We start from the raw sequence: 18,666 nt of genomic DNA on the forward strand, positions 1-18,666 counted from the left end.
CCTCTTCCTACTCTGTGTGTGTCATGTGATTAAAGTTTTTTTCTCCATACATTCAGTCACACCTTACCTGCCCCATAAGAGCTTGCTTCTTGCTTCTGATTAATGTCAGTGGAGTCAAATGAGGTTAGCTGTCTGATTTGCAGACAGTCAGGTCACTGCTGTTGTTTCTCAAACACTGCATGCTCACCAAATATGTACAAAGGGGATGAAACGGTGCCATCTCTACTGATTTACTTTTTCGCTCAGCTGTTCTGTGAGCTTAGAGCAGCTGGAGATCAGCTCTGAGATGTCACGCACAAAGCATATAAAACAGAAACTGCACAATTATCAAGTTTGCAATAAAAAGAAAATCAATTTTGAAGTTAACTTGGTGCATGTGTTGGAGTCAACAGTAACAACCAAACAGCAACTACCAGATTGTATCCCTCCACCGGAGCTTCCTCCTGGCGAAACATAGTTACTACATAGATTGTAACTTTGAAAGATACTGACTCGTTTTAGCTACTAAGACTCTTCATGCTTCATATTAGTTTCAGATTAATTTTGGAATGATTTTTTGCACTGAACCAGGGTGCTCAGTTTTGGCCCCTATCTCTTACAGTGTAATTGCATTCCAGTGTAACACCTTCAGGGTTAGTATGGAGAGTAGGAATTGTTACAGCAATCAAGACCAATTTCCACATACATGATGGCACGTGAGTATTAAGATAGGTTTGAAAAACCGAAACCAATTAATTAATGAGATGTTGGAGGGTTTTCTGTTAGCTCTATTTGTATCTGCTCTTTCTGAGTGGTAATGTAATGTTTTGAGGCTTTAAGACCCTAATAAATTATGATTTTGATAGAAAATGGAAATGTGGAGTCAGACTTACATTAGGTGCATATGTTGAAGACTGAAAACAAGCAGGGAGTGAGTATGTGGAAAAGTGGTACAGCACTGCCCTCATGTGAAATTGTCAGTGTGGAAATTTCATCTCACTGTTAAAACAACTGGAAGGAGGCTTGAAGGAGACAAATTGTGTCATCCTCTTTCTTTCATTTAACACAACAATAATGAGAAAATGATACAATAATTTTGTTCTCAGATTTATTTTATTCAGATTCTTGATGTCATTTGCTGCAACTTCACAAAATAAATCTGGTTTTATCATCAAGGCGGAAATGTGAATCAAAGCAGGGAATCATTTGACAATACAGGAAAAAAAACAAGGCAGTAACCAATCTGTTCAAAGTTTGCACCTTAACTGTAAACATGTAAAAAATCATCATTTGTCTTGTGATCAGATGGTCAATGACTTGCTCTCTTTAGCAGTATCAGCACTCAAATACAGAAATGGAGATGTCAACTCAGAAATAAAAATACACACACTCCACTTGAGCTATAGGATTTTTTTTCAGAGTAGTTAATCAGTGCACTACAGTACAAACAGTATGTAAGTTGACAACATAGAGTACATTTCCAAATGTTTTCCTTGCTTAGTTTTAACACTCCTTAAGGCCTTAAGTGGTTAAGGCCTTTGTTTTTCGTTTTTCTAACTTCTTGGATTGCTCATTTTCTTTCATTGCAGAAAGAAAACACATGTTGTCTTGCTAACTGACCTGGCTCTTGTGTGTTTAAGGCTGTGATTACCTTCAGAAACTCTTGATAAATTATGTGGAACAGTACAGAATAAGAAAAAACACCCAGTGGGTCTTGATAGTGGTGGCAGTGTAACACAATCCAATGGGTATTTAATCAGACATGATTTATGGAATCACAGATTTTTGGGATCTTCAACTCTTGATGAACAACACACTTCATGATATTACATAGCACCATGAAAGGACATATTCAAGAGTTTCTGAGGGGGAAGAGAGACTGTTTTCCTTTTTAATATAATCTCCTTGAGCTGCTGGTTGAGGAGACTGTGGACTTGGTGACAGAGCCGCCATAGCCAGAGCCGCCATAGCCAGAACCACCATAGCCGCCAGAATAGCCCATTCCACCGCTGGAGCTGGTGAATGCTGAAGAAGAGAAGGAAAAAAAAACTTAAATCTTATCATTTATCCATCCATTTGTAAGTGTGATCTGTTAGTGAAGGTACCACTTATAATGACTTACCACCTCCTCCAGAAGTCTGCTGCACATGGACGGTTGCGCTGGAGCCTCCACTGGCCAGTCTAATGGTGGAATAATGTAGAATTAATACCTAATTCAGAATCAGGCTAATGCTGCAGCCATGAAACAACATTAGATATTCAAATGTATCCCACCTGCACTCCTCTCCTTCCAGCAGTTTCCTGTAGGTGGCGATTTCAATGTCCAGGGCCAGCTTGACATTCATCAGCTCCTGGTATTCGCGCACCTGGCGGGCCATATCCTGCTTGGCTCTCTGCAGAGCGTCTTCCAGGTCTTTGATGCGGAGCTTGGCATCCTTCACTGCCAGCTCACCACGCTCCTCAGCCTCTGCAATCTGAGCCTCAAGGCTGGCCCTCTGTGAGAAATGATGTCGCAGATGTTTTAAATTTACACAGACTCTTATGCAGCTTCTTAAATACTAAGATGTCATCCACAAAAAGTTATCGAAATATACCTGTCCCTTGACGGCCTCGATCTCATTCTGAAGACGGGCAATCATGCGATTCAGCTCGGAAATCTCAGCCTTGGTTGAGCGAAGGTCCTCACCATACTGTCCAGCAGAGGTCTGTATCTCCTCATACTGTTGTGAAGAATGCAACAAGTGTTACCAAAAGCATGATCCAGAGGACTGCAAGGTGCTGCAAGTGAAATGTAAAAGATACACAGGATAAAGTCTCTGGTTTTGCTCACCTTCTGTTTGTACCAGGTCTCTGCCTCAGCCTTGCTGCGGTTGGCAATGTCCTCATACTGAGCACGCACTTCAGCCACAATAGAATCCATGTCGAGGTTACGGCTGTTGTCCATCTCCACAATGACAGATGTATCCTTGATCTGGGACTGCAGCTCACGAAGCTCCTACAGAACCAATTGTTGTTGCATATTTATATAATGGCTTGATGACTATCAACTTTAACTAAGTATATACTGGTATATACTGGTAATATGAAGATTATATTAGATGGTACATACAGCCTCATAGACGGCCCTGAGGAAGTTGATCTCATCCTGAAGAGCATCACACCTGGCCTCCAGCTCAACCTTGTTCATGTAGGCAGCATCAACATCCTGGAGAGGAATTGATTTACAAAGAAGTGTTATAACAGGCCACACTGTATTAAAGCCATCATAATGTTTTTTATTTTGATCTATTCGCACCTTCTTTAGGAGGACAAACTCGTTCTCTGCACCTGCACGTTTGTTGATTTCATCTTCGTACCTGTTGGAACACAAGGCAACACATCAGCATGTCCCTTTTTATCTTTTTATTAGCTCACCATGTTGGGTATATGTTATAACTATGACTGTATCATGCTAGCACTCACTTCCTCTTGAAGTCCTCAACCAGTCCCTGCATGTTCCTCAGCTCTCCCTCCAGCTTCATCTTCTCATTGCCCAGTCCGTCGAGCTGTCTGCGCAGGTTGCCGATGTAGGCCTCGAACATGCTGTCGATGTTGGAGCGGGTGGTGGTCTGTTCCTGCAAGAGGCTCCATTTGGTCTCCAGCATCTTGTTCTGCTGCTCAAGGAAACGTACCTGAGGAGACACAAAGTCATGGAAGATTGTCAAAAAATGTTTTGTTTTAAAAAGATTAATTTTAATTTGTTAAACAATATATAAATGTAAAGTAATTCAATTGAATTCTTTTCAGGTATAGTAGAGATAAAAAAAATCTTATCATTCATAAAGGGGTGGATCAGACGGAATGAGTTTGAAGGGTGTGTTGTTTATGGTATACTTTATCAGGTTTAAGTGCCTCACCTTTACCTGCATAACTGAGTAGAGACATACATATCTCAATAGCCACACCCTGTAGTCACATCCGTTGTAACTCATGAACACATATCTTTGCTTGCTCGGCATTCAATCAGTTGTAAAAGTTGCAAAAGTTGTAACAGGGGTCATTTTAAGCCTTTAACACAACTTTTACACACATGTTCCATGGAAGATGTGTTGGGCTACATTTGTAGAGTTTTTTTTACCTATTGTGTCTCTTGTGTTGCTATGACTCATGCTACATACTCTATGCTAAGCTATGAAGGCCACACACTCACTCCAGCCATAAAAAATGTAGGTGTGGCAGATAAACCACAGAAGACAAAGCAGCTGCAGTATTATGGGATGAGTGCTTTGTTTTGTAAGTTTTTGGCCAAGTGCCAATAGATAGTGTTCAAAGAGGCTCACTCTACACACAGGAAGATACTGTGTATATTCAGTAAAAGCATATATGTGGTGATTGTAGCATCAAAATCAAGCAGAAGTTGCTGCTTTTGTGTTGCCCATAACAACCAGATGATAGGTGCAATCTGCAAATAACAGACTTTGGACTCTGTGGCTATTGTGCAGACAGGTCATTTTACTCTCTGCCAGTCTCCCAGGTAGGGGATGGGTGAGTCACAGTAATATAATCCCCACCCATGTTTAGATAGTGGGCAGAGAGGCTGCCACAGGCTATGACAGGTTGACAGGCCAACTTTTTCCAAAGGTAGAATAAGGATGAAGCTGCCACTATAAGAAGGGGTCACGATCATGAACAGACTTTGAGATTTTTATAAGCTTCCCTAATCCCAGAGGCTGTAACTCATTGATGGATACAACACCACAGAGATAAGATTCCAAGCAGTCTTGCTTACTCAGCTTTGTCAGTGAAAGGAGAATGTTTGGATTTAGTGAACAGTGCTCAGCAGTTTCGTTTAAACGTCCAAAAGCAGATTGCTGCTGTCTTTTTTCCAAATTATGCATTAAAGGGCAAAAACAAAACAATTCATTCACAGCTGGAGGTACTCAACACTAAGATAATGAGGCCTGCAGTAAATTACACATTCTGTATAAGACATGACAGATACATAGAGCTCAAAGGAACCCACCTTGTCAATGAAGGAGGCAAATCGGTTGTTGAGGGTCTTGATCTGCTCCTTCTCCTGGGTGCGGACAGCCTGGATGGTGGGGTCAATCTCTAGATTCAGGGGGGCCAGCAGGCTCTGGTTGACTTGGACGGCGGTGATCGGTGCAGCCACGAAACCGCCTGCTCCAGCACCAAAACCACCACCCATGGAAGACATACTATAACCGGAACCTGAGCCATAACCAGCACCAGCACCAAAACCAGCACCGCCAGCACCTGAACCAACACCGTAACTGGTTCTAGTTTTGATGGAGTAGCTGCTTCCTGGTCCAGCAAGGGACCTCCTGGTGCTGCCGCCAGAGCTTGATACTGAGTATGCCTTCCTGGATGTCATCATTTTTGCGGTGGTATTGGTGGTCAACTTTGAGCAGAGAATTGAAGATGAGCAGGCTTCAAAGGAGAGTCAAGTCCCTCTGTGTGTCTGACTGCGGTCTGTGCCTGCTTTTATGGCTATAGCGAGTCAGTGGGAGGATCCTCCTCAGTCACTTCAACCTGGGTTATCACTTTTACTGTCCAGCCTCCCATCCACCCAGCCTCCACGCCTCTGGCTCTGAATGACAGGAGTGGCCAATCCTGTAAAACAGGTAGGGAGGAATTGTTACCAGGTTAGCTGTGACACACCCTGCTCTTGGACACACTGAAAGGGAAAAGACAGAGAGGGGGAAAGTAGTAGAGTGAAAATGTGGTTATGTAATGAAACAAAGCCTCTTTAAATGCTGCAAACTTAAATTTGATTATTTTCTGTTTGTTTCATACCCTTCTCCTGTGGTATAAGATAAATTGACAGTACTTTAAAAACAGAAAAATACATTAACAGACAAGATTCCTTACCAGTGCCTGACATGTGGGTGATGAAAGTCCAACATTGCACTTTCCTCAACTGCAGTTCACATGGAAACATTGCACTATAGTGTTATCTTTTGGATTGAATTCTTTATCCAAAACATATTTAATTTCAGTCAACTTACAGCAATAATATGTATTACTATAAATTCAGTACCTAATAATATTTATATTCTCTTTAGCAATAATATTAAAATAAGCATCATGCTGGAACTGTATGGTGTATATATAGCTGCTGTAAACCAGCACTCCTAGGAGAAAATATAACTTAATCAGCTGCTTTTTTTTTTTTTAAAAGTTCATTTTAAGTTTAGCAAACACATAACTTGCTTCACAAACATTTAAGGCCAAACAAGGCATCCATAGACAAGTGGAACAATAATGCACACAGTAACCCATCCTGCTTGACTCCAATTCTGATATGAAAAGAGACAGATATGCACTATCCCGTCTACTCTGTATGGTCTGATAGCCATAAACAATACACAAAAATCCCAAGAAGAGATTTGCTTTTAACCAAACTATGTGTTATTTTAGTAGATTAAAAAAATCCACCAGCAGTCTCTCTGTCATATTTTGAGGGAATAGTAGCAGGGCTATACTGTGTAGTTGACATTTTTTATGACTGGAACTAATGCTGACATGATGCGGTCAGCCAGAACACTGCAAACTCAAAATCTAGTCAAATAAATCCCAAGAAGGGAATGTTTCTTTGTGTCAATATTAGTCAATACTCTCAATTTCAATACTGTTGCTGAGTTTTAACAACTGAAACTGCTTATGTAGTTTGCTTGTCTTGGATGGCTTCCTGGTTCAAAGAAAACAACAATGACTGGCAGCAGGAGGCAGGAGGTGTACACACACTTGGTAAACCTATTCTTCCACCCTCACGCCCCCTCCGTAACTTAAACTTCTTCTACTTCTTGCTTGAATGTAAACATATGATGTTTTAAGCCATTTGACCACATGACCAATGCTGTTAATTATCTTGAACCAACAGCCACATTTATGAAAGTCTCTGCCCTTCAGAATTGTATTTGTTATTTGTTGTTTTTATTTAGCACAACAAGCTACATTTTACTGGTAGGTTGTTAACAATGTATATTTTATAAAAAAGCTAATTCAATTTGCAACTGTAGTTGCATGTACATGTAGGGGAGTAAAAATAGAATATTTCATTCTGAAATGTAGCATCAATTAACAAAGACATACTGGAGTAGAGAACCTCAAATGTCTACTTAAGTACAGTGCTTGAGTAAACATACTCACTTACTTTCCCATTGCTGAGTGCTTGCTTCAACATTTGCCTTTGCAAACATTTGGGCTGTAACTTCTGCTCTTTCTGATCAGCTGATCATTTTAAGCCGTGTGCATTAGTAGGTTTACATTTCTAGTAATCATAAGACAGCAAAGCATGGATGAATATAAAGAGTAGGCTACACTGTAAGTGTTGCATATAATTAAAGTTTATTTAACCAAATGCCTGAGGCAGAGTTTGTCTCATTAATGTTTTATTAAAGAGAGAGAAAAACAAATGTCTTGTGCGGCTTATCATAAAATGCATTTTGTTTTGTTTTTATTAAGACATCATCTTTCTGCTGAGAACTATCTTTGGCAGGAATCAGTGATGTGTACTAGAGATTTGATTGTAATGCTTGATACTAGATTTCACCACACCCAGTATTTCCATTCTTAAACCGCTGCCACGCTTGTTTCTTCCTTTTGCACCTTTGCTGTAGGTGAGGCCTGCATTCTTTTTCATTCTTACCCAACTTTTCACATGCACCTGCCTTTAATTTCTACCATGGTGTGGAACTTTACTCTAAAGCTCAAATCTCTGCTGTCCGACAGCTATTTGGAGAAAATTTATGTGCTGGTTTGTCTTAGTCGGCTTGAACATATACACAGAGCCCGACGAGAGACTGGGGTTCAATTTTGAAACCATTTATTTATTGATAACTATGTATGTAGACTGTTGCATCTCTCTCACTGTTTTTTCCTGTTTTGACACATCTTAAATGACACATGTACATATCTGAGTGACACATGATGCTAATAAATCACACCAACACAAAGGCTGACCTGAACAGTACCGTCATGAGAAGAAGTTTGAAGTTTGATAAGCATGAATTAAGAGTGGCAAGGTTTCACTGGAACAGTAAAGACACCAATGAATTCATGTTGATTATTTAACCTAAAGAGAAGGTCGACAATAGATAACAATCATTAAGAGCTTTGTCTGAGCTTGAATTGGTCTGTGTCATTGGTCATGACTGTCGTAAGCTAAGCTTTCAAGTCTGGTCAAGCCTGGCTCATCTGCAATGACTTCACATGTAAAACCTCATACACAATTACACAAGTTAAATGTTCCAGATGTGTTCGATGATGACGTGTATATTTTTGGAAAGGTGTATTGTATTAGTCTTAACTTTTAACGTGTTCTTGTATCTCTGTAAGGGGAAGTGCAGCGTGAGGGTTGTAAGTTCATGCAGTGTGTAACAATGCTGCATCTATCTGTTAATATGTGTGCATTATTTGTTATGGGAATGTGAATTGTCTTAAAGCAGTTGTCCAGCATTTAAGAAAAAAAAAGGTTACACGCCTTATCATAGCTAATTTGTTATGTTAATTTTGGCACACAAGTAAATTGCACAATATTAGTCTCAGAAATCTAGATGAATCATTTTCTCAAGAACACCTTTCAAAGGAAATTCAGTGTCATTACTGTCCCATCCTCCACTAACATTTTTCGTCATTCCTTCAATGATTATTTTATAGGCTCTAACTTCTCTATACCTGATTTGCATATAACATCATCAAAGCATTGCGCCAGTAATTATTTTTATTCAGAAACTTTAAAAGAACCGACGAGACTACAAACTTAGTTTAATTAAGTGATAACATGTAGGTAATGGTCTCCACTAGAATGTGTTACATATAAACTTTGCTGTAAGACTTGTGAGTTGATTTAATTTCTTAGCTTAAAAACAAGCCATTTATTGAAATCTATGTAGTAGACTTTCACTGGGTGTGAGCAATTTACTATATCTGAGGTGTCATTTAGCAGTTTTTGCTTCTTCATACTGAATACTCCATATGAAAGAGCCAGCCAAAAACAAAAAAAAAGCAAATGATATAGATGGAGATTTTTCAGTTTGAATGAAATCATGTCCATTCTGTGACAGGGAATACCTGCATCACGTCTGTTGTATGTATTTTATAACTAGTATGTATAGTAAGTCATGTAAGGAAACAATTATGACATTCTTTCTACAGTTAAGATACAAATTGAATGATTATGTTCAGTATAAAGTTGCATATTTGAAAGCCAGGTCAGGTGAAAGGTCAAGGAGGTGCAGATAGCACTTCAGTGTGTTATTCATGTGGCATAAATGTGCCTTAGTGTTTGCCATGTAAAATAATACTGTTCACACTTAAGCACATTTTTATGAGGTGCAGATTAAGCGATGAAGGATTTTGTCATCCTTGCAACATCTCAATATTTGTATATATGACAACACGTGGAGGTGTTTGTCATATCTTCTAGCTCTCCACACCTGCTTATAGTACACACTATTAAAGCACATTAATATTCTGCTATTATTCTGAATATGAAAATAATCTGAATTTGAAACAGGGCATGCAAACAGCATATTCCGTTTGTATATTCTGAATTAAGCCTTATATTGAATGTGGTATTTTCCGATTAAGGCCTGTGGGACATGACATTATTCAGGTTATAGGATAGCATACTTTGGGCGTGTTTGAACTGCATTTAAAATATGCATCCAAGTTGCAGTTTTCAACACCATTTGTGACACATGGCCTTTTGACATGACAAACCAACTAGCCAGCAGTTTGCGAGGCAGAGGTAAAGATGCATGCCCAAAAGAAAAGCTCAAATTTCAAGCTGGAAGGAGAAACACATCAATTTTTAAACATTTCTGAAAGATTTGCACCACCAACCGTTTCAAGAAGTTGGTTAAACAAACAAGCAAATAAAAGACGGAGGCTGTGTTCGCATTGTCAAACAAGTCTGTCACCAGTGGAAAACTTGGAAAAAAATCCTATATATGCATGGCTGCATATATACATTCGTTAGTCATGTAAACAGTTTGGTGGGAATATGTCCTTTTTAAAATAAGGGCAAAAACAGGAATATTTTGTGCATGTAAACGCTGACACTGGCAATTTTCATCCCCTTCTGTTGACTATACAATCATGCATATCACAAAATATCCAGTTAATTATAATACTGTAGGATGTTGGATCAACAATAGCTATTGTGTCATTTTCAAGATAAAAGTGAAGCGTTTCTCTAACCACCTCATTTTTTGTACCCTTGATAGATATCAGTTCTCAAACATTTTGATACTGGTTTGTTTTGCTACAGCAATAATCGCTGTTCTCTCAAGTATGCATTTTTGTGAAAACTCAAATCCAGTCTCTAGTTTTGAGTGGAAAGTGTGTAGTAAACATGAAAAATGAAAGTGTTTTACAAGACCCTTTTCTGGTTTTAGGCGCTGTAATATAACTTTGTTTGGCTGTTTTAACAGCTTTGCCTCTGGATGCTGAAACCTGTTGAACAGCTTCAGCCTTCCCTGTCTTGAGGTGATTTACTTTTGTTTCTCTGTTTGTTTAAATTCAATCGTTTAGTTTATATGCTTGACATAAAACATTACATCTGTAGTTGTTAATTCCGCCTGAGTTGTTAATACAGAAGAATGGGCTGAGACCATTATCCACAGCTATTTCTATTACAAATGAAATACTATCACTGTGATTACTATTGTTACTACTAAAATGAATGCATAAATGAAAACACAAATAGCATATGTGTCAAACATTTTAAATTTACAGAGAACACATTTTTTGCAGGTCCTAGACTTGCAAAAACTGTCACCTCACCTCAATATCTGATATGGATCATCTCTGGGTGGAGCACATTCTTGTAAAAATAAACAAGTTGTGAAATCTGGCAGTTATGAATCTTTGCATCATGAGATAGTGACTGAGAGTAAAATGGTGGTAAAGGATTTGAAGTTGTGTTTGCTTGTACAAAGGTCCTATCAAAACCCTTCAGGGATGGCCCATTCAGTTGTTCAGTAATATCTAATGGAAGTAGCCTAATATTTTCTCTGTGTCTCTCTGAAACACACCCGCACTGGGCATGGTCACTTGAGCTCAGTAGTGAGATCCAGAGGAGAATCAAGTTTGTTCATGTCTTCTTCAACCCTCATTCAGTGTTTCAATCAAACATATCCTTTTTCCACAACACAGCATATTACAAACCTTGGCTTGTTGTGCCATGTCTATTTCAACTGTAACATCACAGAAGGGGGTTACGGCACTGTGTTCAGTGGAGTTCCATTACAGCAAAGTTCAGGAAAGTAAGAAGGCCATGAATCCTGTGGGGCCTGGGTATAATCAAACAATTCATTGACTGTAAAAGAATAATGAACATACACAAAAGAGAAAATCTGAAGCCTTTGGACACACAAACACACCCCTTTGTGCTTGTTTTGGCATCCTCATAAGGCTGTGGGTGTGTTCATGAGGGAGTGTTGTTGGATTGGATATTAATCTGGGCCTCACCTGAAAAAAGTACACACCCTTAAAATACAGCAGCCGCGAGTCATGCATAGAAAGATCTTGTGGAGAAGTGAAGAGTATTTACCTGAAAAGATGTTGTAGAATAAATATTGGTTAAAACAACGAGCATATCATAAAACTCGGAGAAAACAAAAACCAAAAATCTCAGCTGCATTGTTGAGTTTCCAGTATTTAGTTGTAAAGTAAATAGTTTGTTGGCATGCAAACATATTTCCAAACACATGTACACGGATTGCTTAAAAATCATCATAAGATATTACTTTACAATTGTGGACTTTAACACCTTGCTTATAGCCCACATGTTTCACCACATTACTGTAACTGTGGGAAGAATCAGCCACGGGAACTCTGCAGTCTTACTGGATGACTCACTCAGTGAAGATTGTGTAGCTGTCTAGACAAATAAAAACCTAGCAACAGAAGGTTTGTTTGTGTGAGTGTTCATTTGAAAACACCTGCATTTGAATGAGGTCACACTGGTATTGTACAGTGTTACTTTAATGTTTTGTATAAACAGTTACGATAGATTAATCATCCCCAATTTTGTCTGTAGTAATGGATGTCAGTTTTATTAGCTCAATAATGCTAGCAAACTGTTGTCTTTTCATTGATAAAACCAGGAGCTTGTCTGTCAGTTTTTGGCACGCAAGCGTTACAGCTATGGATGGCAATCATAGCAGACATCCCAACTCTCCCGGAAGTGAGTGTCCCACATATTGATAGCGGCTCTGACCAATCTCCCAGAATCTGGAGCAAGCGAGCAAGAGTGCCCGCTAGAGAGTGACTGCGTGTGCATGAGTTTGTGTGACTATCAATGCAGCGTGTGTAAGAGCAAATTGCCTGATAGCTCTGTGTCGCTGCTTATTAGACCAGAGCATCCCCCCCGCCCCGCCTCAGTTACCACCGTGCATTTACAGTCCATGGTTACTGTGATAATGCTAATGCCACTTCTAACTTTCACCAGTGAAAAACAAGCTTAAAACAAAATGTACTTACCTCTGGGGTTACACCATGGTTACATTAATCAACTAATCAACGTTAATCACAACGTAGCCATGCCCTAAAGCATACCCTGCTACCCAAATTCAAATTAAATGGGACCATAATTTACTGAATTTGGCTGTATTGAAAAAGACTTGAACATAGCGATTTAGACCATAAAGTCATCAAGAAACTGTTACTGGGGTAATAAATCAAGTGAAGAGTAGGGTCATTTTCTTATAGACTTCTACATAATTGGAATTCTTTTTTGAGCGAGTGGTGCAAGAGATTCCAGGTTTAAGGCACTTCTGAACTGGTTTCACTTTTATTACCAGCCTTAGGCCTATGGCAATGTCTATGGTCACTGAAATACCTCAAAAAAATCAATCAATCAGTCTCAATCAATCTTTATTTGTATAGTGTCAAATCACAACAAAGTCATCTCAAGGCACTTTACACATAGAGCAGGTTCTAAACCGAACTGTTCAGGTTTTAATGTTAAAGACACCCAACATTCTCACATGAGCAAGCCCTTGGCAACAGTGGTATGAAAAAACTCCCTTTTAACAGGAAGAAACCTCAGGCAGAACCAGGCTCAAAGTGGGTGGCCATCTGCTTCGACCGGTTGGGGTAGGGAGGAGAGAGAGGAAAGATAGGAGAGAGAAGCACAATGAAAATCAACAATGAAGCTAATAGGTCCGGGACTGGAATCTGTCATCCGCACGTCTACAGGCATCAGATGGCTAGCCATAACATTTTGTACACAGGTCCCCAGAGGATGAATCTCACTGACTTTAGTGAGTCAGGAATAACTTCAGAACTAATGGTTGTTGTGAATTTTCTACCAATATTCCAGGTCCCTAGAAGATAAATTGTAATCACTTTAGTGGTCTCAGCTTTTCATTTAGCACTTAAAACAGGCCAATGTTTAGAATTAACAGTATTATTTATTTCATTAACCTTCTTTCTGTTTGGTGCCTCTAAGCACACTTCTAGTAAACTAAGAAGTGAACCTGCTAAATATAACCTGCTAAGCAGTAGCACTGTAAGCATACTGTATTAGCATGCTAATTACAGCATTTAGCTTATAGCACTGCTGTGCCTAACCACAGCCTCGCAGAGCTGCTCACATGGCTGAAGACTCCTAGTGTTGTTGGAACAACAGTGACACACAAACTCCAAGTAAGCATGATATTATTTTTATATTTATTATTTTCAGTCACAATGATTTCACGGCGGGTGCACCTCACAGACCCCAGTGACCTCTGAGGATGCTGAGGTCTTCTGGACTTTCCATTGACATTCCTCTTCACCACAGAACAACACTTTCTCAACATTCCTGGATATTTGTGGCACTGCAATGGCCAGAGCAACACACATTACAGCATAGTTTATACACCATTTATATATTTATGTGGCAATGTTTTATTAATTTCCTCTGTGAATATATTATTAGCCTTTACCATTTCTAACAATCTATACAAATGCAATTAGCCCATTTTATCATGACTATGACAGTTACAATTAAAAATAAGCAATCCACAAAAGTACAATACAGAATAACAATAAATAGTAAAAACAGAAAAGGCAAAAAGTGACCACAGAATTCCCATAATCTATATTAGAAATCCAGTTTCTTTCAGTGCACAGTTCATGCACTGAATGCTGGGCAGTCACATTGACACAGAGACAACTTGTCGAAGCAGGTCTGTCTTTTTTTTTTGCCTGCAGTAAACACATTCCTATGAGACAACCCACCGAATCACTTGTCTCACAGTCACTCAGCATATCTTACTATAGAAGGCATTCACTTTCAATAGAAATTACTAGTATATGCTCTTTACATCCACTCAAACCTGTAGGATCGGTCTACAAATGAAGTCTTAAAGGGTGTGTCTGCTCAGGAGCTGCTCAGTCAACACAACCATGGGTTAAAATGCCCCTACAGGGTGTAAAACCTGTTAGTGTTGCATCTAGGCTTACTATACATAAGATTTCAGAGTTGCATGCATGCATGATAACACAGTAACATGTTGGTTTAAAATTTAGTTTTTGTAGCCATAGATTTCAGGGAAACAGTTAAGAGTTGTTATTTTCTTAGATTATAATTTTCTAATAGAAATGTTAAGCAGAAATATTACTTTTGTGTAAAGAAGCCTAAATGGAACAATGCCTAAAGATGCAAATAACTTATGAATCTGCTGATATCAGACAGACTAAATTCTCTTCCCACAAGTCATTAAGACTGATGTGTAGCTACCCCCTGTTATTGTTGCTGCATCACCTAGCAACCACTGTCATGTCATCATACTCTCCCATCATATAAGTGTGTGTGTGTGGCTGTGTGTGTGTGTGTGTGTGTGTGGGTGTGTGTGTGTGTGTGAGAGAGAGAGAGAGAGAGAGAGAGAGAGAGAGAGAGAGAGAGAGAGAGAGAGAGAGAGAGAGAGAGAGAGAGAGAGAGTGACTTTGTGAAATTGTGCAACAAAAATGTACATTTGATTTATGTCTGTGGAAATGTTACATCAGAGAACAAGTACAGTAGAAAAATGTAGACTTTAACAGCACACTACTTGGCACATACTTGCATGCTTGCATGTTTAAACAAGGGAAAGAAAACTGAGAACATGTCATCAAGCCACCCCACCCTGTTAACCTCACACGTCCTGAACGGCACTTTTAATAGTAGGAAATTATTAACTTGTGCTCATAAACCACACTCTGCTAACAGGATGCCAGACATTTGGTGCTTAAGAACTTATCACCACTAAAGTTGGCATAACACTAGACTCAAAGCCTAAAAACATTAGGAGAGCTAAGATCACCTTTAAACTTGAAACAGTATGATAGGGTTAAAGTGAAGAAAGCACAGTACATGAGGGGAAGAACAGGCATTTTATGCTCTTTATTTAAGACTGTGGCATTACATGAGTAAACGAGAACTGTAGCCACAGTAACATGCCCCTAACAATGTCAGAGATTAACAAGATTTTTAATGTAATGTATTTGTTAAGGTAGGCGTGGACCAGGTTTAAGCTATAATAAAAACATGCAAAGCCCTTCAGAGGGTGATTGCCTTCACAATTAGAACATTTCGGATGGTTCATAGATCCAGTAGAGGGGATTAACATGTAAAAACCTTTTTTAACCTTTTCTTATCAGAGGAGGGTAATGGGGTCACTAAAATCAAAATCCTACATATAAACCATATCCACTGTACCTGTGATTAACATGCACTTGAATTTGAAATCTATTAATTAAAGTACTTTGTATTTTTTTTGTGTCAAGTCAAGTCAAAGTGTATTTATGTAGCACATTTGAAACAAGTACTGTACAAGCTGAAGACACAAGATAAAATAAAAGAACAATTATAAGAATGATAAACTATAAAAACACAATAAATAAAACTATAAAAACATGTTTATAAAAACACAATAGATAAAAGCGAATGTGAAGATGCCAAGCTCAACTAATTAAAGTACTTTGTATTTTGTTAGTGGTGGAGAAGGTACTTACAGGCAAAGTTGACAAAATAAGAACACATTATGAAATATAACAAAGCAGCAATTTAGACACTCATCATTACAATGGGACATTGTGTAAGAAAAAAAATCTTAATTCTAACTAAACCTGCCTGAAGTATTGTGCCATTCTCAAGTGTATGTGGGGTCAGGAGTATTTTACTGGGCACACCCATACATTCTTCATAGTGAAAGTGACATGTAAGAAACAGAAGCCAAAGACACTGTGTGTTTGTGCACACCCAGGTGCATTTCTATCAGGGTTAGACATCAGTGATTAGCTTGCAGAACAGCCCCACACCATGAGTTTTATGCAGACTCTTACAACTTAAACCCTGAGCAGCTTGCCACACACCTTTTAAAGTATACTCTGTATATGTCTTCAGAACTGTGTGTAACACCAAGACATTCATCCATATGATGATAGATTGGACTGCATTGCACAATGTCAACAAATCTTTTGTCATTGCAACACCTAGCTTTTGTTGAGAGAGTGTTTTCTGTTTATGTATCCTTTATCAACCAGAATACCAGAAAGCAGAAAGTTCCCATTGAGATGTAATATATCCTCTTTTAGGGAGTCCTGCTCAAGATGGCAGCAGAAAAAAGTAAAACAGTCTCATATAAAAGAAATGTTGACATTAAACTGAGCTCCACACAGAAATCTGAGAAAAATATTTGACATTGCAATCAGTGTGCTCTCCTGCTACTCACAAAATGATTGAAAACCACATTAAGATGATACACTACAACCAAGAAGAAATATTTTCACAGTGTTACTACAAAAACAAATTGGAAAAGAAAATATATGATATTTTGTTGTGAAACAAAACCTTTGCTCTTATAATTAGCAAACAACTGTGCAACTGTGCTGTTATCATATCTGTGTGGTAAATATTTCTCTATATGCTCTAAATATGTTTGATTATCATTCTGTTGAATCTAGGTAAGACTGGACATATCTGCTGACTTGGGATAGCATCTACTACTTAAAGCTACACACCCAGGCGTTGCCCTCTAGGCAGGGCTGCTTAGATCTGTCAGATCATAGCTTAGATACATAGCTGAAACCCAAACTGGTCGATCTTTCAGGTTGGTCCAGCTGTCGGGTGCCCCAAAGTTATGCAGCAATTTAACCAATGTGCATTTTTCCATTCCTGCTTTTAAGACATGTCTCGCAGGGACTTGTGTCAGTGTCAATCAGTGTCAGTGGAAAATGCATAGATCATGATGTGTGAATACCAGGTTTTGAACTTATTTAGATGTAGGCCCCATGTTGACATTAAACTGAACTACACACAGAATTCTGAGAAAAATATTTGACATTGCAATCAGTATGCTCTCCTGCTACCCACACAAATGATTGAAAACCACATCAAGATGATACATTACAACCAAGAAGAAATTTTCACAGTGATACTACAAAAACGAATGTTTCACCACTGAAATCAGTGACAAGAAAATATATGACATTTTGTTTTGAAACAAAGCCTTTTCTCTTATAATTATCAAACACCTATGGGTTGAAATATGTGCCACCAGAAACTGAATTTGAATCATTTATATTTGAATTGTTCAATTTGAATCATTGCATTGAAAAACTGAATCTGAATTGTATAATTTGAAATTGAATTTATTAGTTTGCAACTGAACATTAAGGGCCCCATTTTAACGATCTATAGCGCATGGCGTGAAGCGCGTGGTGCAAGTGCCTTTGGGGCGGTTCCAAATCCACTTTTACTATTTTAACGGCGAAAAATGGTCACTGCTCCAGGCTCATGGTCTAAAAGGGTTGGACTTAAGTTCCCATATTAAATCATAGGCGTGTTTTGGGCGTAACACGCAGTAAACCAATCAGAGTGTCATCTCCCATTCCCTTTAATATCCAGGAGCGCTGTCACTTTGGCGGATTGTTATTATAACGGCGCATTTACCCAGCAATGTGTTTCAATAGTATAACATGAGTTACTTTTGCTGAAAAGAAAGTTGGCTGATGAGCTGCTAACCTGTGTACATGAATACTCAAAATACTTACTAAAAGGGACAGCCCATGTCTGGCAGCTAACTTACTCTGAGTTTTCCACATAACCTGCTTTCTGTATTACCCCCCAGGCAGAGCTGCTTAGTTCAGATCAAAGCTTAGATGCATAGCTGAAACCCAAACTGGTCGATCTTTCAGGTTGGTCAAGCTGTCGGGCGCAGAAATTTAACCAAAGTGTATTTTTCCATTCCTGCTGACATGTGAGGTACAGACATACTGTACCTCACAGAGATTTGTAGCTGCTGTTTAGCTTTAATTAACCCATCCACCACCCCCACATCCATCTGTGGGCTTTAGAGTATAATCACCTAAAGATATCCACTATTATCAATATTTGATATTAAACGACTTTCTATACTTCTGCAGTCTGTGTAACCTCAAATATATAGTTGTCGAAGAAATATAGTTTAGGTTTTCCTTTTGACTCTGTAAACATGCAGTCTAGACAAGACAGGAGGATGTATGGATCAACAACTGGCTCCTGCTGAGGATGAAGGATTTCCTCTTTCTCAACGACAGCAGGTAAAGGATCTGAAGAGAACCTACTGAACGATGATGTATGATGTTGACAAAAAAATGAATGTCATCTTTCATTTGATTTTTAGATTTAAATATATAAATATATAAATATATATATATATATATTTTGCC

General features: G+C 38.7%; 1 protein-coding gene across 1 annotated transcript; it reads right to left on the minus strand.

Moving 5' to 3' along the window:
- Positions 1–1,476: 1,476 nt before the first annotated feature.
- LOC128356256 (keratin, type II cytoskeletal 8-like) lies at positions 1,477–5,421 on the minus strand. The gene is made up of 9 exons (XM_053316745.1): positions 4,982–5,421; positions 3,442–3,650; positions 3,275–3,335; positions 3,089–3,184; positions 2,810–2,974; positions 2,574–2,699; positions 2,254–2,474; positions 2,102–2,160; positions 1,477–2,004 (listed from the first exon to the last, which is right to left on the minus strand). Exons 1-9 carry the CDS (start codon positions 5,354–5,356, stop codon positions 1,871–1,873), a joined length of 1,446 nt encoding a protein of 481 aa, XP_053172720.1. The 5' UTR covers positions 5,357–5,421; the 3' UTR covers positions 1,477–1,870.
- Positions 5,422–18,666: the final 13,245 nt, after the last annotated feature.

Source organism: Scomber japonicus, chromosome 3 (genome assembly GCF_027409825.1).
Source record: "Scomber japonicus isolate fScoJap1 chromosome 3, fScoJap1.pri, whole genome shotgun sequence".
NCBI lineage: Eukaryota > Metazoa > Chordata > Actinopteri > Scombriformes > Scombridae > Scomber > Scomber japonicus.